Here is a 24,704-nt window from a genome sequence, read left to right on the forward strand (position 1 = left end):
AGCTGACTTTCTGCCCTTTGGGCAGGGGGCTGGACTCGATGATCTCCTGAGGTCCCTTCCAGCCCTAATGTCTATGAAATCTATGAAATCTTGTGTCTATGTCCAAATTGCCAAATCTTTCTGAATCTCTCCAAATTGATTTGGGGGGTTCCAATTCAATTCAGAGAGTTTAAAGGGTCCTATGATTCAGTTCAGATTTGGAGATTCAGCCACTGAATCGGACTGACTCTCCACCGAATCCAATCAGGGACCAAAGCTCCGCACAACCTTAGTATGTATTACTGACCTGCTCGTCTCCCTTCCTTCTAGATGATGCATATACCAAAGTGAATAATGATAATATTTGTTAAAAAGAGAATGTATTATTTTTAAAAATATATGTTAAAACCAAAGGAGTGAAGTTGGGGGCTGGAGTGGAGTCAAATCCTTAGAAATGTTTGATTTCTGTCAGGTACAATGTCCTATGATGCCCTCTCCCATGTTGGGAAAACCTGCTTTTGCAAAAAGTCATCAGTGGGTAATAAATAGTTAGCCCTACTATCTTTAACCTCTCTTCTGTGATAGGACTTATCAGATAGAAATTTAAGTCATTCCTCCATTTCTTTTTCAATGCCGGAACAAGAATAAGGGACATGGCCAATGGCAGGATTTAGGATCTCAACCTCAGTGCCATTCATTCTATTGGGTCAAACCTTGAGAAGATGTAGCACTGCCAGAATACTACCTATTGCATTTTATTAGGCATTAATGACCCATTCTGTTTCCCATGTGGCGAATATTTAACCCTCAACCCTAATTTCTACTAGTCTAAACTTACCTGTGTTGGACAAGCCAAGGGTATAGAACAATCTGGTTTAGTGGTCTGAACTTGCTCTTGCAACTTGGTATACCAGATTAGATTACATATGAAGTAAACCACCCAAAATTAATCTATTACTCTGACTAATCTATTAGGTTAAATTAGGGTTAGACTAGAATGTATGGTGGAAACCAAATACTTATTTTAATAAACCCAGCTCATTAATACTACATTGTAACTTTTGTTTTTATTTTGTGAGTCAATGGCAAAACTCCTACTGACTCAAATAGTTCAAGGTAAGGCCCTGTGTGTCTATCAAACTTTAGTTTCCATTGTTTATTCACAGACCAGCTTTGAAATGAGAATATATATTGTTCTGAGGTATTTTTAGTAGTGTTGGATGACAGCATCAGGACAACCACTGATCCACAAAAACATGGGATTGGAAAAAACCTCCTGGGACATTGAGTCTTGTCCCCAGCTATCACAAGCAGCCATACTATATCACACAATTTCTTTCTGAAACTAAAAACTGAGTCCTTAAAAGTAGTTATGTTTTCTCTCATTATTCCTACTGAAAGGCAATTCCTGAACCTCACTGTTATGATGACTGGAAACCATCTTTTAATTTTTAAACTAAATCTGTCCATGACTATCTTTATATCCATTTGTTCTTGTGACAACATCATCCTTTCAGTTTAAATAGCTATTCTTCTTTCCTGGAGCATAGTCTGAAAATGTGTTTATAGAGAGCAATCGTGCACATTTAAATTTTCCTTTCACTAGTCTAAAAAAAACCCAAATTCTTTTAATCTCCTCACATAAAATAGACTCTCCATTCCCATGCCCTTCCTTACCCTCATAGCCCTTCTGTCAATCTGATCAAGTTTGAATTTATCCAGGTAACATGCAAATCCATGGTTTCACTTTACAATTCAATACACTTGTCTAGGTGTAACTACACCCCAACACATTCTTTGTTATTGATTAGCTTTGGGAGGGGATAATTTATTCCTTACTTGTGTAATCTGTTAGATTGCTACAAAACAAGAGCATTTTATTTAAAGTACGTTATTGAAGTTCTTTGTCTCATTTTGTTATTGGGTGCATCTACACATGCACTTTAGCGTGCATTAAAGCGTCACAAAAAACTCTGCGCTTTTGCTAATGCGTAAAATACGCAAATAAGCTTTTTTCTAGTACCTCACAATGATGGTACTAAATTTAATGTGCATTAGTAAAAGTGCATTGATGAATGTGTACATGCACCCAATTTCTCTCAGTTCAGATATAGTTGTTGTTTTCAGAATTAGTTCTCTATTCGTTGATCTGAATGCTGCTGTCTCAGATGCTCATGTAGATGCTGTGGCTGGGAGTATTTTACTTTGGCTCAAACTGCTCCAGAGTTTATTGCTTTGAATTAACTATGCATGCAAATGCACCCTGGATTTAGTAAACTAGGGATTATTGCCATGTTGATTCAGAACAGTGGTCCAATTGGTCCAGCTTCATTCTCCAGTTGTGAGTAGTACAAAATGCTTCTCAATATTGGAGAAACTTTTCATCCTAATCTTTTGTAACTATGCTTGGTTTATGCCTTGAACCACACAATTTAATAATACTTATATAATTGCTATATATTAATTTACATATAGAGGAAGACCATCATATATCCTTTTTTAAAAATCAAGGGGCAAGGGACTTGAAGCTGTCTTATGCTAGGGCACAGGGACTTGGCCCCTGTCTGGGCTTCTGCGGCAGAGCCTGCCCCAGCAGCAGGCAGCTCCTGGGGGCAGGAAGCTATCTCTTGCTCCCTGGTGGGTGGGCGACTGGGAGCAGATTTGGCTCCTGGTCATGCATCTACATGAGTATTACAGTGCTATTACTAATGCCGAGTAAATTTGCTACTTACATTTGCAGGTAACAAGTTTACTCAGGGTTAGAGAGATTTACTGTGAAGCAAGCATGCACACATGTAGATTCATGTGTGTACTACATAGTAAACTATGCTAATTCACCATTAAGCGTCTTGTGTAGATGCTCCCAGTAAGTCCCATGCACATGTAGATGGTGACACTTTATGGGTGTGTCTACACATGTAGTTACACATGTCTAAACATAATTCACCACTGTTTAAGGCACGTTATGGTGATTTAGGTGCATGTCTACACATAGATGTGCTAATGCACATTAAGTCGCATTAAATTTAGACTCGCATAGCCAAGTCACATGAGCCCATGTGTAGCTGTGCCTAATGCACATTAACACAATGTGTATCCATTGACACATGCTCTGTTAATGCGCATTAAGCATTTACACATGGGCTAATGCAACTTACCTGTGCAAGACTAAATTTGATATTTGCTTTAAGCAGGTAACAAATTTAGGCAGGATTAGCTTAAAATTTCCATTTTTGAAGGTGCATTAACAGCACACATGTGTGGACAAACCCCTTTAATGTGCCTTAAAATGGTGATTTTAGGCTAATCCCGCTTAAAAGGGCTACATGTAGACAAGCCCACTGTGCATTAGATTAGTCTAATGAACAGTAAAATCTTGTGTAGATGCATCTACTAACTTTGTCAGCCAATTGGAATTCTACTCAGGCCCTTATTGTCCATCACAGTTTCAGTATCTCAGGAAGCTACACAAGGAAATCAGTCTCAGAAGGGGGATATCAAGTAAACAAAGGGGGAAGCCACTCGTGCACCAATTGATGGTGCTGAATATCTACCTTGCCATGCCTGCTCCCTTCTAAAGAGGGCACCCTATATAGGCCTAACTCTTCTTCCTAGGCCTCTTTCAGATACTGTGTAACCCTAGAGATGCATGAAAGGAGAAGTCCTTTATAATCATAGAATAGTAGGACTGGAAGGGACCTGCAAGATCATCAAGTCCAGTCACCTGCCATGGGCAGGAGGTAGTTGGACTCAAACAAATTCAATGAGGTGCTTATCCAGCCTCTTCCTTCAGCACCTCCAGGGAAGGTGACTGTACCACCTCTGCTGGGAGCATGTCCCAGATTCTAGATATGCTTATGGAAAAGAAGTTTTTCCTTATGTCCAGCCTAAATTTTTTCCTCAACTAGCTTGTGTCCATTGGACTCGTCCTTCTAAGGGGTGCCTTTCTGAAGAGTTGCTCCCCTAGATCTTGGTGTTTGCCCCTGACATACTTGTAGTGGCTATCAAGTCACCTCTCAGTCTTTTCTTACTCAGACTGAACAAACCCAGTTCCCAGAGTCTCTCCTCATAGGGCATATCCTCCAGACCCCAGATCATGTGGGTGGCCCTTCTCTGTAACCTTTTAAGCTTATCCACATCCTTCTTGAAGTGTGGTGCCCAGAACTGGACACTATTCCAGCTGTGGTCTCACCAACACTGAACAGAGGGGGAGCAGCCCCTCTCTGGATCTATTGCCAATGCATCCGCTGATGTACACAGGAGTTCTATTTGCCCTGCTGGAGACCATCATCACACTGATGGCCCATGTTCATTCTCTGGTCGATTTGTCATCCCCTCAGTCCCTTTCAGATGCACTGTCATCCAGGGGACCACCACTCATCGTATAGTTATGCTGAGGGTTTTTCCTACCCAGATGAAGGACCCACCACTTGCCCCTATTGAACCTCATCTGATTGCATTGAGCCCATAGGACGAGCCTGCCAAGGTCATTCTGGATCCTTACCCTGTCCTCAGATGTGTCTGCATTTTCCCACAGCTTGGAGTCATCTGCAAATTTAAACACTGTGCTTTCCACTCCCTTGTTCAAGTCATTGATAAAGATGTTGAAGAGCATGGGCACAAGCACTGATCTCTGGGGGACACCACTCAAGACAGCTGTCCAGGATGAGGCCACCCCATCGATCCCTGGGGGACATTTCTGTCTTTCTGTATTTCTGAATACAGAAATACATTTCTGCATTTCTGAAGAGGATGAGTCCTATATTTCTGTAAACATTGTGACAAAATATTGACAGTCAGACAAACAGAAGATGTTATTTAAATCTTCCATACCCAAGAGTATGCCCCAAACTGAACTAATGCTACTTCTCATATTCAGTGCTTTGAAGATTAACTATACTTAAGCCCCCTTCAGATATGTCAAAGTGATATATTATAAGTCATGAATGTTAAAACTTGCAATGTCAAGATCAACGGTCTTCATCAGTTTTTCACTGCTGATTAAAATTTCCAAGTGACAGTGGCTAGCAGCATGGTCAATAACAATGAGAACCAGAGAAGATGGCTTGATTTGAAAGCTGGGTTCAAAATGCCAAACTCACTAATCTATCATGGAATAAGGAATAAAAGCCATTCCTAAAAAAATAGAGAACGGTATTCGAGAAAGCTGTAACCATAAAAAAGATTATGGCTTACATAGCACAGCTAACTTAATAAGCACTCATAATACAATACAGAAAGAGCTAATGCAATCCTAGGTTGTATAAACAGGGCAGTAATGAGTATGAAGAGTATTGGCAAAACAGATAGTGGAATCCTGAGCATAGTTCTGATGTACACATTTAAAACAGGTGCTGTGCAGTGAAGGTCACAAAGAGTTAAATTTGAGAACTGGAGAAAATGTCTTGTAGTGAGACTTTGGGGATCAGTTTGGTTAATGTATGAAAAAGATGAAGGATGAGTGTGCAACTGCATCCATAAGGGAAAATTCTGGGTAAACAAGCAGCTTTTAATCAAGTCAAAAAAGGTTTAATAAGAAAAAATGGCTAGGAACCAGACAAATCAATTTAGAAAGGCACACAAATATTTAAGAGAGAACGATAACACCATTCGAACAAGGAAAGTGTTAAATCCACCATTTTTTGATATAAGGGGACTTGTCTTTAGCCAGACAAATCATTTGGCTCAATACAAAGGGTAAGGGGATAGAAGAAGTGTGCACAGTACATAGAAGTAAGACTAAAATCTAATGGCCTCTTCAGACCTTAAAAAAACCCAATGAATCTGATCTGACTTTAGCCTAGTAAAGTAATGAAATTCTTAATTAATATTAAATTCCACATTTGCACCACTGTGATTGTTACAGCAGTCCCAGAATAAATGTGTGATTTCAGGTACCTGTTGTACTCTCACACCTAAGTGAAAATGTGTGGAGCTGTAATGCCCTGGCTTCTGTATCACTTTCATATATTTGTGCTTTGCAAATTCAAGAAAATGATCTTCATCTGTGACTGTTAAAATCTAATTACTTTGTTTTCTAGTAGGAAAGATGTGCCAGCATTCTTTTAAATTATGCTAACAAAATGGTACTAAAATCCTGTCTCCAAAGTCCATAGCAAATATACTGATTTCAATAGAAGAATATTTCACCATGAATTTCCACAGTGCCCAGGATAGATTTTTAGTGTTCAATCAAAGCAGGTTTACTGAAACTGGAACTGGTACAGTCCTACAAAATACAGCAGATAATCATTATGTTCTCCACATTTTTCTAATAATTCCATGTAATCCTATAACAATGGCAAAGTTCTTATTTTTTGCTGGCATCCAGAATCTTAGCTGATGTAAATAGGTATAAATCCATCACATTTTCTGGCTCTGTTAGATTTTAGAATTTGAAATTCGCTGAATTTCTACACCATCACTATTAGTTTTGCTTCTATTAAATATTAAGTGTTTTCCTCTAAAGATATATATCAAAATATAAATAACCCCCCACATTTGTGAATTTTCAGTTTCTTACTTCTATTTCAGTTTTTGAAGTCCTAACCAAATCATTAAGATTTTTCATAGCAAGCAATCCTTTTGAACCAGTGATATAGTGTTCATGAGTAAACTGAGACTTTTTTTCTAGAAATGAATCAATGTATCCTCCTTTAAAATGCTGGAAAGTATTTAAGCAAACCTACATGATTAGAATATGAGTAACATTGTTATTACTTCCTGTTTCCTAAGCCAAATCAGCAGACTCAATCATCATACTCTACATAAGCCAAATCTTTGTAAACTAAGGTATTCAGAATTCAAAATGTGTGCCTGGAACTTAATTCCCACACCCCTTTCACCACCTTTTTATGGAGGATAACATTATTCTACACTTGCTCTGTATGTAGAAATAAAATACTGTATCTATTTAAACAAACAATATTCATACTGGAACTGAAGTACCTGAGGATGTTTGGTACCAGTATTGGTTATGAAGGAGCTAACTTCTGATCTTCTTGTCAGCCCCTGACTTTTACAAAAAATAACTCCTGAGGTTATGGCTGCCAGCTCTACCTTTCATGTTCACTTCAAAGTCCTGCCAATTAAATTGGGCTATGATCCCAGGCACTGGTGGAGGCCTACTCTATTTACACTCAGAGCAGCCAATGCTGAACAAAGCACCACATATGTTCTGTCACCCCACTGCATTGCAGGGCCTTTTAAGTAGCAGTCCCTGTAGGGTGGAGGCTAGGGGGCATATCGCTAGGATAGCTGGTGCTGTTGTTCCCTCTGCCATATGGCTCCAGTCCTTCCACTTCCCTGACATGAATGATGAAGTCATTTTCACACCTTAATGCTTCAGCAAGGGATTTGGGTGGGATATTCTGTTTGATAAAAGGGGGCCTCAGATGTGTGGCAAAAATTAATAATGTATCCAAGCCCTTATTAGATTAGATGGTGGAAGATCTGCTTTTACATATCAATGCTTCATGAAAGGCTTATAACAGGATTTGAACATGAGTAGCACGTGCATGCGCGCGCACACACACACACACACACACACACACACACACTTCTCCCTTAGCTCCCCCCGCTCCATAGACACATGAATAAAAATAGCTTGATCACACACACACACTTCTCCCTTAGCACCCCCCCCGCCCTATAGACACATGAATAAAAATAGCCTGTTTCACTGTGTTTTTTCAAATGACAAGTAAAGCTGTGATGCTGAGGCTTCTGGCACTGTTCATGGAAATATACTGTGTTAATAAACTGGATCAATCTTAACGCTATCAGCACTCTGGACAAGCATCTATGAAATACAATGGGTAACCTAGGATAAGTGTTCTCCTCTTACAGCTTCTTACATTTGTCTTGATAGGCAGCTAGGTTTGTAAACCATTTTAATACTCATGAAAGAAACCCATTTTTGTTAGGCCTATGAGGTTCCATTAATTCAACACCACTGTCCATTGTTGGGTTGTCTATACATGGTTAAGCCTGAGGAGGAGTCATCCCATCCCTCTGTACCAATGTAATTCAACATTTTTAATTTTTAAAATTAAAGGTGTTGTAAAATACCTTCCAATATCAAAACAATGCAATATTTTTTTCTGGCAGTATTGACACATGGTCCAGACAACTTAAAGAATATGCTTGAATAAATTTAGCATTCTTCAGCATTTTGGATGAATTTATTAAGGGTTCCAGGAAAGAAGAAAGAAAAGCAGGACTGAAAAGGATATCTGGAAACAAAGGACAGGAGGAAGGGGCACTGCTAAGAGAGGTGAAAGTGGATTGACTAGTTCTATGCATAGCATCTGATGAAGTATACTGTTACCTACAAAAGTTTATGCCTTTCTGACGCAGTTAGTTTCTAAGGTGCCACCCTACCCTGCCTTCGTCCTGACATCAGACTAACCACAGACAACTGCCTCTCTTTAATGAAGTTAAGATAGACATTGAAGTATCTGCAGGTAGTTATCTCAGAATTTTTGGGCCTACCAAATTAATTGTCCATTTTTTTAAAGAATGTATCGACTGTAATGTTGACGGTCATTAATCTGGCTTGCCATCAAACAGATGGGATGCATTTACACAGCAAAGTAGATACATAGATAACGGTTTCTTTATATACAAAGGATGTGATGACATCTGAGAACTAATGCATCCTGAAATTTAGGACTAGATTCTGAATTATGCCATGCTACTGGGGTAGATGTACAATGCTCCCTTGATGAAGCCAGAATAAAAGAATAAAAGCCTTTGAGCATATGGGCCCATGACTACCCACACCCTAATTTCTATCTTTACAACTTTATGCATGAGTCACAACCCCACATTCCAGGCTGTAGCTAGTGAATGGGGTTGACTGTGCCAGAAGGTATTTTCTCTCTCTCCCAAAACCCATAGTTTTCATGAAGCTAGCTAGTTTCCTTAGCTTATGAATATTGTGACTTTATACCCCAAAATAACTAATGTTACCATATACAGCTAATTATAATAAAAATAAGTAAACTAAAAAAGTTAAAGTATAGAAAAGAATCCATCATCGTACTTATACTTTTCATTGATACCTGCTTTAGTCTTTGCTTAAAATGCTCTGGAAATGAAGTAAGGGTCATAGATAGCAAATAGTAAAAAAGCAAATAGGCATGTAAGAGTTAGGACTAAGATATTGGAGAATCCATACTGGTCTCATCTTTACATGAAGTTAGGGGAGTTCCTTTTCAAGGGCTTAAAAGGAAAAAGTTTTTACAGGTGCAACAGATCTTAGGGAGCACACATAAAAAGGCACATACAATTTCATACCTTTGAAATTTCATCCAAAGTCACTGCAAGCCAGATTCTGCCATCATGTATCCAGGTATAACTGTAATTTGGGGCAGCTCAGTGCAAAACAATTCTTAAATGCACAACCACAGTCAGTAGAGTAAAAAAGATGAGAGCTCACACAACAGGGAGAGAAAATAATAATGAATATATCAGTATGTCACTAAATCTTACAGTAATCTGTTCTCACCTTGAACACTGAGTTCAGTTCTGATACGTGATCTAAAAAAGGGAAGGAGCAGAAATAAGGTCCAGAGAAAGGCAATTAGTGTGACTGGAAGCAAGGGAAGTGACCCATATGAAGAGAAAGGGATTGGTAGGATTACTTTACTAAAAAAGAGATAAATAAGAAGTTGCATGCCAGTTGCATGTAAAATAGGAAAGGTCAAACAGATTCTCTTAATTAACCAGTTGTAAGAGTTGTCAAGAAGATACCACGTGAAACTAAAGGAGAAAACTCATTTTAACTGGTAGATTTGGAGAAAAAAGCTACTTTGATATATATTTTAATTCCAAAATATTTTAATATGTGGAATTAGCAGTCACACAAACCCTGGTCATGGAGCCACTGCTGGGAACTCCCTGCTCCCTGCTGGTAGGGACTGGGGAGTTTATTCCTTGCCCAGCTCTGTGAGCATGGAGCTGGGCAGGGAGCAAGCTGGGAAGCTTGTTCTTTTCCCCTCTCCCCCCACCCCAGGTCCATGAGCAAGGAGCTGGAGGCTCCCCAGCCTGTTCTCTCTCCTCCCCTCCCCCTGCTTTGCATTCGCAGAGCTGGGCAGGGAACAAGCTCCCCAGCCCCCACTCTACAATTACAATTGCAATTATGGAGCAGGGGCTGAGAGCTCTTTGCATGGGGACAGTTCTAGCTGATTGGGGCAGGGGTTGGGATTTGCCCCTCCCCTGCAGCTCTTTCCCTTGATGAGGGAGCCAGAGCCAGGAGATCCCTGCTGCCAGGGCAGGGGAACATTGTCCCAGTCCTAGCAGCAAGCAGCTGTCTCCTGGCCCGGTGCTCCCTGCCAGCCTCTGGGCTAGTACCCATGGGGAGCCTGGAGCTCCTCCCAGTAGCTACAGGGGCACATTGCAGGGCTGCAGAGAACTGGGAGCAAATATTTTACCTAATCCTCACATGTGGAGACACCTACCCAAAACCCTTACTGTGCAGTAGCTTACTGCACAGTAAATCTAGGATGGAGTAAATGCATATGTAGATGAATGCAATGGGCACGAAATTAAATTGGGTTGGGTACAACTACATATTCATTCATGTGCTTTTGCTATAGAGCATTAAATTTAGTACCTGTAATGTGAGGTACTAACTAAATGCACATTAGGCTGCCCTAACATGCAGTAGTGAAAGCACATGGTTTTTTAGTAATGCTTGATGCTCAATAGCCTAATTGTATTGTTCATTAGCTGATTAGCATGTTTTTGCCAATAAGCAGTAAAATTGTCTTCTGCATATTAAAGGCAGATATAAATATGCTCAACAGGTCCCAATCTCCATGTGGTGGGGAGACAGCTCTCTCCACCTGGCAGAGATCAGGACCAGCCCTCATGCCCCTGACTGCTCCTGGGGCTGGCACCCAGAGGAGCCTTGAGCTCCCCCTGACTGCTGCAGGGTCGTAGAGCAGGCAGGAGTGGCTCTGGACTGGGATATTCCTGTTAGGTGCAATTTGTTCCTGATGGGGGTGCACATGTAGATGTGCATCCTGGAGCGCATTAATGAGCCTCAATTTTCTGTGAAGAAAATTCAGGCATGTTAATTGCACGTGTAGTTGTGCCCAGTCAGTGGAAAAATCATGATTAGAATCAAGACTTCAGGTCCTGTGCTTACCCCATTAGATAATGTTGACTTTCCATGACAAGGGTCTGATGTGCAAAACCTTTGTCATGGTGCACCACACTTCAGTGACTTGGCATAACTCAAGGAGTACAATGCAGCAAGATTCTGGCCACAACCCCTCAGTGGAGAATTCTTATGAATGGAAAATATTGCTCATATAAATCCAGCAAAGCTGGCTGCTATACGAGCCACTTTCCTCCCACTGTAGCACAAGACATAGAAGGTGAACTGGACTTGACAGAGGTCTGCTACATTATTCCAATCTTTAGCTGGTTTAAACTGCCATAAGAAATCTGCACCCGTGATGTAGTCTGTTTAACTCATGCTTGGTTTGGTTTGAATGAACTCAATTGTTTCCCACTCTTGCTGCATCCAGCAGAGCTCCATCTCAAGGGAGAATCGAACACTAAATGGACTATTCATCTATATTTAGTTATGACCATAGCATTCTATTATGTATGCTTAATCATTAGATTTACTGGTGAAATTCACTATGCCACTTTATGGTCTATGGTATCAGTACGATGCTTAGAAAATGATCAGTATAATGGCATTGTTGTTCTATTACAAATGGAAAACAAAAATGATCATTTCATTTTGTACCAAAACAGCTCACCCCTTAGCATTCCTTTAAAACAACTAAATATCTTGTCCATGAAATTCTCATTTTTAAGTCAAGCCTGTTTTTGAAAATAGAATCCATAAGGTGTTTTGTTGTTTTTTTTGTTTCTATCCCTGCAAATGATGGATGTATTAAAAATGTCTATTGGATTGAGATTTAATTATGAGATAAACTTCAATCAAAGTTTATATTATGGAACAATTATTAACTGTGTGGCTCAGATTAGAAGACTGTCTTAATTCCTCGAAGTGCTGCCTACTCAGAGGACATTGATGGTCCAATAATGTTAACTTTTGCAAGAGCCCTTATCATATTGATATTTAAGTTTGCACCTGAAAAACACCTCAGAGAGATTTTCAGTGTTTTTATCTGATGCTGACTTCCATTGTGAATTATGACCTAATTGACTAAATAGTGCAGATATGTGCCGATGATCTGCATTATAATTTTTCTGGTTTCACTTTTTATTATCAAAAGGAAAAAATGCCCCAATTTTCTCTCAAGAAGTTTGCACTTCTTAGGGACATGCTTTTCTGTCAATTGTAGCAGTTGCTAGAAAAATCCAGAGTGAATCCAAAGCCTCAGTAATAATGAACATTGCTAGTCCTCCAGAAAAAGAGCAGGATTCTCAATCTGCTAATATTTTGTATAAGAGTTTTGCCATTACCATGAATGTGAACAAGACTGTAACTAATGTATAGTAAATCAGGATGTGCATTTTTGCCTGCCACTGCAACCTCAAAGGCCCTGAATCATGACAGTGTTTCCTCCTGCTAAAGATATTTATGGGGGTTTCTCTGCAGAGCTTATTAATTCAATTCACAGCCAGGAAAGACAGCCTTGTTTTTCAATGAAGCCAGGTGTTCCCTTTGTTCTTCCAAAGTCGACCTACCTGTACACCCTCATCCACAACAACCCCAGAGTTTGAGAATCCGGGGAATAAGACTAAGGTTAACCATGAACCCTAATTCTTATGTGACATGCTGTTGCCACTAAACCACCAGACAGCCCCTCACTATTTTGTTCTATCAGTATCTTAATGTTTAGTCTTTCCATTGATTAAACATTATCATTGAGAACTTCTGTCTGAGGAAAGGTGTGACTACAGTAAATCCCACCCTTGAGACTCTGCATTGGACAACCCTTGGGTCTTGTACTTTTCTTGAATTGTTTACATGGTGATGTCAGATCAGCACCCTCCAATTACAGAATCTCCTCTGGGAGAAAGCATTATGGTAAAAATGGAACAAGGATTCCCTTTGGTTCACTGCATGGAAAAACGCATGTCTGAAGCTTTGTTTGTTGGAAATGAGTAGGTGCTCAGGGCCCAATATTGATCTCTTAAAGGACCAATCACATCCTGTGTGTCGCTGTACACCCTCATCTCCCTTAGTCGGTGGTTGGAAATTAGTGTTCAACACAACAGAAGCAGACAGACAATCCCTATTTCAACTGGCTTCAAAGGAAGTCAAGGGTGCTCAGAAGATGAACAACACTCTAAGTACTTTAAAATAACCTTTAACATTTCCTACAAATCAAAATAAAATGTTCATTGGAAAATCCATCTTATATAGTTCAATTGACTTCAGAACTGAAAATATCACATTTTTATATTATTTGAGACAATCACTTGACAATTCAGAAATGTTTTTGGTTAATCAGCTTCATCAATTTTTCTTTGTTACTATTGTTCCTTTTTATAAATGAATTGATCTTTGTTTTAGTGTATAAGCATAATTCAAGGGATAGGAAGACATTAGCAAGCTTAAGAACAAAGCTTACAGTTGCCATGTGAGATTAATTTTGATCCAAGCTATCATACAGAAACAAACAGATCCTATAAATTTTTTATCCAATCTTTCCCATGCCAAATCTGATCCCAGAGAATTAAATGGAAGCTATATTAATGATAAGAGCTATGGGATTGAATCTAAAATGAAGAGGCAATGTACAGCTATAGATTTAATTGTCTGTAACTAGAAAAGTAATCCAGGATCCCAGTTATAAAAACTAAAAGTTTTAATTGACTTGATAAAATTGTACTGCAGATTTAGAAAAAGAAAACCCATATGACATGGCTCAGTTTAGTGATAACTGCTTGGCAGGGAGTAGTAACCATTTTAAAACTAGGCAAGATCAAGATAAAAGTTCTTGGCGTAGCTTTAAAGGCTAATGAGCTTAATATCAGCAAAACATAAATAGTAATCTATTTAAATAGAGAATTAACGGGTTCTAGGAAGGTTTCCACAACATGAACATAAATATTTTGTCACTAGAGGGTTGTTTCTTCTATATTTTACAAACTGATGACATTTTAGAATTATGCTCAAATCTTTGTAATTAGGACTACAAATAGGGCTGCTGGACTGAGTCTTAATGTCAAATAAACAAACTCCTGCATGCTCAGCATCCCCCTGCCCTGCCAGTAACAACTAAGCTTTCAACGAACCCCGCTCTTCCTTTGGCAGCCCTGGTAGCTGGAAGTCACTCGTCCCTCCTGTTGTCTTCTCCATATGATTGCTGGCTCCCTCACTCTCTCTCGCTCATCTTCTCCTCCCTTGCCCCCTCCCCCTGCCCCCAGGATGATACCTTTCTTTTCATTTAATCCTTCCCTCCTCTTCAGTGCATGACTGAATCTATGAGATGTTCTGTGGAGAATGGTTCTATTATACTGCATAGTCTTAAGTTCGCCCCTGAAATCTATTTCCTAGTTACTACTAAATTCTGAATTGCTTCAAAAAGAGGTAAAACTAAGAGTGTCCAAGGCATTTAATAAAATCAATGTATCATCCACTAAGATGTGAATGGATTGGTGTGCTTAAACTGACATGTGTAACTACAATGATTTATACCCAGGCACATCTACACGTGAGCTTTAATGTGCAGTACCCTGTTTTACTGTGCATTTCAGCATCATGGCAAAAACTGTGCTGATACGCTAATGTGCAGTAAAGTTAAGCTACTCCTGCATTACGTGCCACTAAAAAAGCATGCACTTTCACTACTGTGCTTTAGAGCAACCTAATGCATATTTAGTTAGTACCTGTCATTAGAAGTACTAAATTTAATGTACAGTACCAAAAGGGCATTAATGAATGTGTAGACACACCCAGTGAGAAAGAACCTGAACCTCCTGAAAGAGCTGAGCCTGGCCTTGATGCTATGAATTATGGCAAGAAGTTACTATTAATTATGATAAGAAGCTGATTCTGGCCTTGATGCTAAGAACTATGGTAATTTGCATCCTTTGAACTCCAGGGAAATTTTTATATGGGTTTACTGGAGGTTGTAAACTATTTACTGGACTTTTAAACTATTAAAGCCTAAGGACTAGTCTTAGAGTTCATATATATAAAAAGTCTCACTAGACTCTGGCCAAATTCAACCCTGCTCTAATTTATGTACGCAGCAGAAACTGGAGGGGAAAAAGAGTGCAAGTAATATACACTGATTTATAATTTAGTGCAGCACAAGTGAAAGTGATTTTATTCTGTGCTAATTTAATTCAGTGCTAGCAAACCTAGTCATGTGCCCCTTTGATTTGTTAGGAATAGCTGGAAATGAAGTAGGCATGAACCTGACCCAGAGAGGGTCAGATGGAAACATTTGTGAAGGAAAGTGTTATTCAGGGAGGCATGAGAGTATACCTTCTTGAAGAACACTTTCCATCACAAATGGCTCCATCCATTTCAATGCAGTAAATTTAGCCCTCACATTTGGAAACATGAATAATTCTGTGCTGTGGCTACCTCAATTATGGTGATATTCTGCACAAGCTGAGTATAGAACTAATACAAATTCCACTGCTTTTCCATGTTATAAGTAATCTGTGCATGTTTTGCCTGGTATCTTAATTTGATGTAACTTTTCATCAAGCTGAATTTGTCCTGGTCCAAGGCTTCTTCGGTTTGCTAAGCTAAAGCAAATTCTGAGTGGTTTCAACAAAGCAAATGGAGCTGGTCTGCATTTATAACAGTGTATTGGGAAGCAGCATTTCACTTACACACTTCAGGCTGCATACAACACTACTAAACACACAAAGGGGTATCCATGGCTGTTCCAGCTATGGATCAAAATCTGTTACCACTTACACCAGTCAATTGATTTAAGAAAAAAGGTCCATCACCACATCCATTGCAACTGCACTAGAATAAATGAGTATAGAATGTCTCTTTGGGTCAGATCCTGCAGCTTTACTCACACCAAACTCCCAGGAAAGCCAGTTAGTAATGGCCTCAGTAAATACAGTAGAATTTGGCCCAGACAGAAAACTAAGAGTAGTGGATGTATATGGAGGACTTCTAGATGACAATCATTATGTTTTGTTGCAAATTGCCTTTTATATTTATGATCCAGTTTTAAAAATGAAAGATATAAAAATCTCCTGTGTCAATATATGTATTACGTAAAAAAATAGTGCTTTGATTTCCCTCCCCCCAACCCCAATTTTGGGGGACCAAAGCATCAGCATTGATTTAGAGCTCCACCAGATTCACATTGGAAGAAGATCTGATCATTCAGAGCTGCTCATTGATTTATTTATGGAGCTCTCTGCTCTCCAAGAGGGTGTAGTCTTAAGTATATTTTCTGCCCTAAAATATCACAGATACCACCAAGCTTTCACACTGGGAATAGTTTGTCACAGTCCAGTCCTATATCTAATGCTACACAATCCTGAGGGAAGGTGAGTTACATGTTCCCTTTTAATATCCATTTGTACTTAGTCCATTTCTGCTCTGAAGAGTGGCACTAGGACCTTTCCTACCTTTTCAAATGATGAGCCTATAGCCTTAAGGATGGATATAAATGCCTTGTGTGTCTTGAATACTCAGTGGATCTAATTAACAGGTGGAATCACACCCAGGGTGCTTGAAATATTGCCAGACACCATAGAAACAAATCTTTAAGACCCTGAGCCATCTGCACTTGCTTTTCATTGTGCAAAGCTCATTGAAATGTGATTTCCCCCCATTTATTCAGACTACACTAAATTCAGTTCAGTGTCAATTAATAACTACTACTAAATGACTAGCTTTCCCCCTTTCATTAAAAAAAAAAAGTAGCCACTACCTTTAAATAAAATTTTCTTGCAACCTTGGGGGAAAAAACATCCCTCATTTGATAAAGTTAATGGTATACTTCACCCTTTTGAATTTGCCACTAAATAAAGCTAAAAAAAAAATTATTGCACCTTTAACTGAGCATGTTTTAATTTAAAAAATAAAGACAAGAAACAAACCTGAAATCAACAGGCAATGATGTAGCAAGGTCAATAAAATGGAACAATAACAGCAATGTTGGTTTTTTTCCATAGATTTTGTTGTTTCTTGTTCTTTAAAAAAAATATGCATGTGTGTGTGTGTATCAAATATATATATTCATATTACATACATTTATATATTTACATTATATATTATATATATTTATATATGTATATTTTATATAATATAATATTTATAAAATGTGTGTGCATATATATTATATATACACATATACACTGTGCATTATAAACGTGTGTGTATACATATATGTGTGTGTGTGTTTGTATTATATATTATATATATATATATTATACACACACGCACACACATTTCTGTTTGCTCTTATAGGGGACCAGACCTATTCGGTGATGCTTCTGCCTTTTGCAGAAATGACATATGTCATGAAAGAGGTGGATCGCTGCCTTTTGTTTAATTGAACAAAATAAAATCCCGTCCTGTATCACTGGGACCTCGACGTTGCCTTGTCCCTGCTCTAAAGGATGCCTTGCAATCCGACTTGTTAATGGTCAGAGCGCGTGTTTGACTGGCAAGTCACTGCTGAAACTGTGCCAAGCAAATCTTATTTAACGAGCGGATATTTGAGAAGGGTTGTGCCTATCCGAGAAGAAGGCTGCTTTCAGACATGAACCCAACAAATCTCAGCTGCAGCAGAGATGTAAGCCACCCGCAGAAGATCTCTAACACTTCAGACACCCTGCTTTTGTCCTCCACATATGTGCCTGCCTTTGCACAGGCTGAATATGCAGCCAAGAGAGAGGCATAGCAATCCGGTGTAGCTGTTGGCTCTATAGATGATGCACGTGCATATGTATTTATATTAGCTCATCATTACCTGTTAGCTGCCAGTCTGGATGCGATATATCCCCCTGGGATTTGAGTGATGATATATCCCCAGAAAAAAGAGCCGTGGATCATGCCAACTGTCTCGGGATCCCAATTAAACTTCGCTTTCTTCCAAGGAGAGAGGGGGAGAAAGAGAAGAGGAAGGCAGTAAGCAGGCCAGATTAAAGTAGTCATTAATATTAATTGAACACTCTGCGGTCTGTGGGGAATTGCACATCAGACAGGGCAGGTTTTACCCTCTACAAGCAAGAGGCTCTAGACATGGGCGCAAGGTGCCTCCAACGTATTAACTGCTAGGTTCAAGCCGTTCACTGCAACGAATTAGTCTAGACTGTCTGCCAAAATGTGGCACTTGCACTTAAGAGGAGCGTGTGTGTGTGTGTGTGTGTGTGTGTGTGTGTGTGTGGCTGAGGGATCCACCCAGACGCAGCCGTGTCATTGGCGATCACTGTGCATTATAAACGTGTGATCTTGCAACGCCTATTCTCCATAGTCTCCTGCCAAGTCTGCATGATCCAGGGTGTGGGGAGCAGGACTGAAAATCACCCACGGGGAAAAAAAAAATCCCAGAAGCCTGTTGCAGGTGGGCAAATCCCCTCCAAGTTCATCCGCAGTTAGAGAAGTCAGTGTATTGCAGCGTGCATGCGTTCCCGAGGTTTGCAAGATCTATCGAAAATACATAATACAGGGCTCAGTGGGAATCAGAATTAGCCTATTCCTAGAAGCTCTTCATTCCTCTGTGTTCACCCTTTACCTTTGTGTGTGTGTGTACCTATGTCAACGTGTCATATATACTCTTTGTGCCTGTGCATTATGTGCATATACACCCGCTCTCATTAGACCATTCACTTGCTTAACACCCTTGCGCGTTATGACCCCAGATGCAGTCATCCTGCTATTTCCAGAGGTCTACAGTAAGCTGCTTCATTTCCTTACAGATCATCGTGCATCCATTTTTCAGTCTCTCATCTGCACGTATCTTAGGGCAGGACGTTGATGTTTCTGTAAAGCTGGGCACAAAGGTAAAACACCTGCACGCAGGCTAGTGCCAAGCAAACTGTTAGCAAGAGAAACAAGACGGATCGACCGTGCTCTCTCCAGGGCATTTCTGACCTCACCGTCCTCTTTTCGTTGCTATTCTAAGTACAACATGAAGCTGGACTGAGGCAATTTGGGTCGGGAATCCTCCGCCCCCAAAACAAGGGCATTAGAGTAGAAGTAAAAGGAAATCATCTTCCCTACTTTATTGGTGATTGTGGAAGTACCACGAAAGCCTACAGGGCCTCTCTTGCGCATGATTTTACTTGTTGAGGGTTGGTTTTCCCTCACCCCCGGGGTATCTAATAGTGTTGAGAGGGAGTGGGGTTTACGGGGAGTGATTCCCACCTCTTTAATAATTTTTCCTCCTCGGTGTATGGTGCTGTTGTTGACCATGTCCACGATGGCTACTCCCAAGTTACAACGGATACCAAAGGAAATGCAGAATCCCAGTCCACTCATGATGGCAATGATGTATCTTCGGGGGAGCCCAAAACAGGTGCAGTCGCAAAGAGGGGCTTTCTTCTCGGGCATGTCCAGAGGTTTCCCATCTTCCGTGAGCTCAATATTGTCTCCAGGCTTCTGTTTCTTTTCTAGGACTCTGCCCAATGCAAAGGGAAAGACAATCAAGGGACCTGAAGTCAACTCTCCCAAGCACTTTAAATAGCAGGGGTATTTGGGGTCTGATTCTTGCTCTTATTTAACTCGCAGGTGTTATTTAGCAATGACCTGTAGGATTTACAATTTGCCATTCCCCCCAACCTCGAGGAGGAGCCTTGGAGGAGGACTAGCCACCTATCCTTAAACCTAGTGCTGAAATATGTAGGCTGCGTTCAGAAGACATCACCGGTAGGTATCTACTGCGGAGGAGCCATATTGGCTGGTTCAAAGGGACTGCAAACATATTTGGGAGAGGGTTTCAGCTCTAGTGTCCTTATGACATTTTTAAAAAATCGAGGGAATGGATCCTAACGCGCATCTTGCTTGTGATTTAAAGGAGCATAAGGAGTGTTGGGAAGCTGAACAATTATTTCTATTTATACCAGCTTTGCAAAATGGCTGTCACACGTATTGGAAAAGAAGCGTGCCAGTGTTTTGAAAAAGAGCCTCTGCAGAGGACTCGACGTCCTTGCAGCACGAACAACTTCCATTGCGAAAGGAGTCTCTCCGATCACCCCAACACGCCGGGCACTGACAGCCACAAATACGGCTCACGCCGAGAATAGACAGTATATACAGACACGCACTGTGATCACCAGCAGGATTTGGTCTTTGCACTGGTTGTATAGGTGGGTTTTATACAGTGATCGCGGTGCCCCCATCGTTAACTAAAAAGCTGAAATCAAAGCGTCTAAGGTACAACATGTACAATTATAAAGGAAAATGTAATATTGACACTTATTTCGATATAACACGACAGAATTCTAGGGGCATTTTCATCTACACGGAGAGCTTATATATATACACATATATTTTAATGTACGTATGTATTTATTTATTTATTTCCAGGGGGGAATCCGAATAAATAAATGCAATTCCTGAAAGGGCTCAAAAAGTATTGTGTTTATCACACGAAGGTGCCCAGTGATGAATTTCTTGATTCTGCTATGAAAGAGCCAGTTTTATCTGGTAGAGCGTGCATCCCCTTCAAAACAAGGCGTTGGAAAACCGCATGGAAACAGTCAATTTTGATAACACGCTACCTTGGTTCCCATCCGACCAATATTTTTGCACGTGAATAATTCCCCTTGACTGAGTAGTCTCAGGTCAGCTCATGTTAGTAACAGCTAAGGGGATCGCCAGGATCTGGCCTCAAATATTATTAGGAACCCAGCCATTCCTCGGTTATACTCCTTTTACTACTCGCACCAGTGCGGCTTGCAACACCCCATCTTTTTCAAGTGTTGCTATATGGAAAGGCACATTTCAAGTTTAAACTGGTTCATTCAGATAGGATAAAATGCTCAGAGACCTGCCCGTGCTCTTTATCAAATTAGGTCAAGGTATTTCGGACAGAAACAAACGGATCAACACAAACTACGGCAGCTTCTGCTCGAAAATTGCGAGCAGAAAATCATCGCTTAATAGTCCGTAATGGGGGTAATCCTAGTGGGATCTGGTTTACATGCTCGGGTGGTATATTTTATAACATTTGGTTAAAAGTTAGTGAGTGACTATGGGCTCTACATGGTGTGGAGGAATGAAGTTTTTTTGTGTGTGTCAAAGAATGGACAGGTAAACTCGATCGTTGCGTTTACATTGGTTGAGTCTGTTTGAAGAAAAGTAAAGTTCCCTTCACATTTTAAAAGACTCGTCTTTAATTATTCAGTTTTCCCCCCTCCCTAAATACCCCCTTTCCCCCCCCAGGCACTTTAAAGAGACTGAATTCCTCGTGGCAAAATAACCTTGTATTTCTAGACTCCAACTCTACGTATTCCAGCTCGAAAACAGACACTTTCAATTTCTTCTTTATAATTTTAAACATTTTCCTTTGCCAAAAAAAAAAAAAAAAAAAGGCATGGGATGTTGTGCCTCCTGTAACCTTACTGTTGGAACAATATTACTCCAGTACAGTATTGTACTGTGTGGCTGTCACGAAAGAGAAACAGGTATTTAAAGAACTCCATCCTTTAAAAAAAAAAAATAATTCTAATAAATTTTGGGAAATTAAGTCACTTTAAAAAAATCAGAATATAAAATATATGGAACCGATTCTCATTTTATAATTTCCTTTCCTCCTAAATACTATTTTGAAGGTGTAGGAAGTCGTCAGGCTCGAGATACATTTGATGCGTCCACACTACGAGGATGGTGTGTTCAAATGCTCTGACCACCCTTTGCAGGGGTGTGTGTGTGTGAGAGAGAGAGAGAGAGAGGAAGAGAGAGAGACTGGAATCCTCTACACACCTTGAGGAGGGTAGAAATGCACACCCGCGGACACTCGCTGTTGAATTGCATCTCAAATTTCATCCGTTGCGATTGTAAATTTGCTATAAAATCCTTTGATCCTTTTTCTGCGCAGACGGATAAATAATTGAACGCATCACTCTCTATGTTTCAGCTTCAGAGGGAGAAATCGTTCGGTTATCAATTATTTATGCATGTCCATGTTTTTCTGCCTCTTACAGGCGATCCCACAAGGGAATCAATCGAAATTGGGAATGTCTTATTTTATGCCTTTATTTGTGCAATGGACCTGTCAGAAGATTAGAATGTTTTTCAAAATTAAAATGAAATGATAAATTGAGGGAACTGCTAGTATTTAAAACAGGGTCCGATTTTAGGGGCAGAAATATGGGGCGGGGGAATCTCTCAGTACATATTTACAAACACCCTCCACAAATTAGATATACTGGTTATGCCTGTGCCATGCTCCGATGTTGTTGCGTTAGTTCCTAGGATCCAGAATGATATAAAGAAAATCTACAAATAGCCATTAACCTATTCACAACGAAAGGTGCTCAGATAGAGGCTATCCGACCTGATCCACCAGTGCCAAGTCATTATTCCTTGTAAGAAATTCAGCTCTATGAAAGGTCTTTCTTACCTGTAGAGGTGGCCAAGCGATTTCCCCGCAAAATTCTTCAGCCCCTCCTTGCCAGGGGTCAAAATCCTTTGTTTTACCGACTCCATTCCTGCAGCGGTTGTCACTGGATTCTGCTCTGTTTTGAATAAGGCACCGCTATAAACAGTGATGATCTCTCATATTGGTTTAATCCCTAACTTTTTTCACTCATGAAATATCTATTGGTGCGTCTTCAGATGAAGGGAGAGTGGGAGAGAGAGGGTGTGTGTGCGTATGAGAGAGAGAGAGACGGCGTGTGTGTGCGAGAGGGAGCGCGCCTTGCATGCAACCCACGGATTTCCTAACAGAGCAGAGTTGGGAGACACGATTAGAAAGTCTTTTTGGATGTGCAGGATCCAGCGGCGGAAGGTGGAGGCAGTGCCATTCTTGGTTTGGGAGGGGAAAGAACCCTGTGTGCTAGGAGAAGAAAGTCCCGGAGTTGAAAATAAATCCTGGTTTCAGGCGGAGTGTTTCCCTGCACTGTACATTTTGAGATGGGGGATTCTTTTGATTTACCTTGCAATAGAACAAGTAAAAAAAAAAAAAAAAGTTCCCACTGCCTAGCACACAACAGCTTGAGAGACCCTGATGGCTGAGTTGCAAGCCTTCGGATAAAAACAGCGCTAGCGTTTCATTACTGTGAGCTACTCCTCAGGCACCTGCCTACTCCGGCGCAGCTCGCCCCGAGCGGTAATGTAGAGTAGACTGGGACTTCAGGCTCCGTGGGGCGGCGATTCGGATCAACACAGCGCCCCGTCTCGCTCCGGAGCGCGTTCAGCACCACAGACAGCTCCCCGGGCTCTCAGCTCGGTCCCTGGCGCGCTCAGCACCACGGAGAGCGCCAGCGGTTGCTCTGCCTGGCAGCCAACTTTCTAGGGGAATTGGAAGGATTCATTGCGGGGCTCTTGAAGACTGGATGCTATGGAAACCGAAGAGGAACCATGTCAGCGTCTCTTTTCAGGTTTTTTTTTTCCTTTTTCTTTTTTTTCCCCCCCTTCCCAGAGAATGGTGCAGGGAAAGGGGACCCTGAGACACTGACAATTTACTTTTGGAGTCCCACCTCTGCCCCCGTGTTCTGACGCATGGCTGACCCTGTAGTGCAGGGCAAGGTCTACAGCGCATTTCAGTGGAGTTTGCTGCATGGGGGGAGCATTGTAGCTAACTTAATTGTGCCATTGTTATGAGAAAAGGACCTGATCGCTTAAGATAATCAATCAGCGCTTCTGTGGAAACAGCATCAGTAGCAAAATCCAACCGAAAAAGCCTTCCAGGCGTAGTTCGGTAGCTATTCTTTCATAGACTCCTTACTCTAAGACGATGTTTTTCTATATCAATACTGATATCACTGATATATAATCATACATTATATCTTAGGTATAGCATAGTGGCTTTTTACTTCTATTTGTGTTCTGTTCTACCTTGTTGTCTTGTACATCAATCATGCGCTTATAAAAATGCTGTAATTTACCTTTAAGACCCGGTTTGTGGTGTTTGCACCGTCTGAAGGCTCAAGGTTTGTTCTGACGGTTACCTTTTTTCTTCTTTCCAGAATTTGATAATCATTGCTCCGCTTTCATCACCTTACAATAGATGGTAGATGTCAAATGCTAAGGGTTCAAGATTACTAGGCCACTTTCAAATATGATATCCACCTCAAAAATATCTATAATACTTCTTAGTCGTAAATACATCATTATGAATTTATTTATGCCCCAAAAGAAATATATATGAAAATGTAAGAGTCTTCACTACAGTGCTTATTTTGTACCAAAAGTTAATAAACTTTGTATTTTAAAAATCAAGCTAAAATATTTACCTCCTGATTAAAATATGTAGACCTGCAACAATAGTCTTTAAAAAAATCTTTGATTAGCGAAATATTTTACTGATGTTGCCCCCTGGTGGAAGGACAAGGGAGTTTTGCAGCAGCAAAGCACTTTCACATCAGAAAAAAGCAGTTCTTTTTAACACTGAAATTGAAAATAGCAGCCAATTTAAAATAGAATTTCAAGTTTTCTTTTTCAAACGATCACAACACATTATGTAACACAATAACAACTGCATTTAAATTATGTCAGCCTGAAACAGGGCAGCTAAATAATGCTATGTATTTTCTATGCAGCATGATGGAGTACTCAATGTGACCTTCAGTGAAGATTCTATTATCTCATCTTCATTATATTATCTCTCTATTGTTTTGCTGCAAGGAAC

The 24,704-nt window shown here is 40.3% G+C and overlaps 1 protein-coding gene across 1 annotated transcript in view; it reads right to left on the reverse strand.

The window, feature by feature from the left end:
- Window positions 1-24,203, reverse strand: part of SLC17A6 (solute carrier family 17 member 6) — a 58,280-nt gene extending 34,077 nt beyond the window's left edge. Inside the window, exons 1-3 of the mRNA XM_019552329.1 lie at window positions 22,476-24,203; window positions 19,277-19,529; window positions 17,880-17,998 (exon numbers count right to left, since the gene is read on the reverse strand). Of these exons, the coding sequence (XP_019407874.1) occupies window positions 17,880-17,998; window positions 19,277-19,529; window positions 22,476-22,561 (458 nt within the window). The 5' untranslated portion in view covers window positions 22,562-24,203. The remainder of the gene's footprint in view (window positions 1-17,879; window positions 17,999-19,276; window positions 19,530-22,475) is intronic.
- Between the last annotated feature and the right edge of the window lie 501 nt (window positions 24,204-24,704).

Source organism: Crocodylus porosus, unplaced genomic scaffold, assembly GCF_001723895.1.
Source record: "Crocodylus porosus isolate Cpor-Errol unplaced genomic scaffold, CroPor_comp1, whole genome shotgun sequence".
Lineage (NCBI taxonomy): Eukaryota > Metazoa > Chordata > Crocodylia > Crocodylidae > Crocodylus > Crocodylus porosus.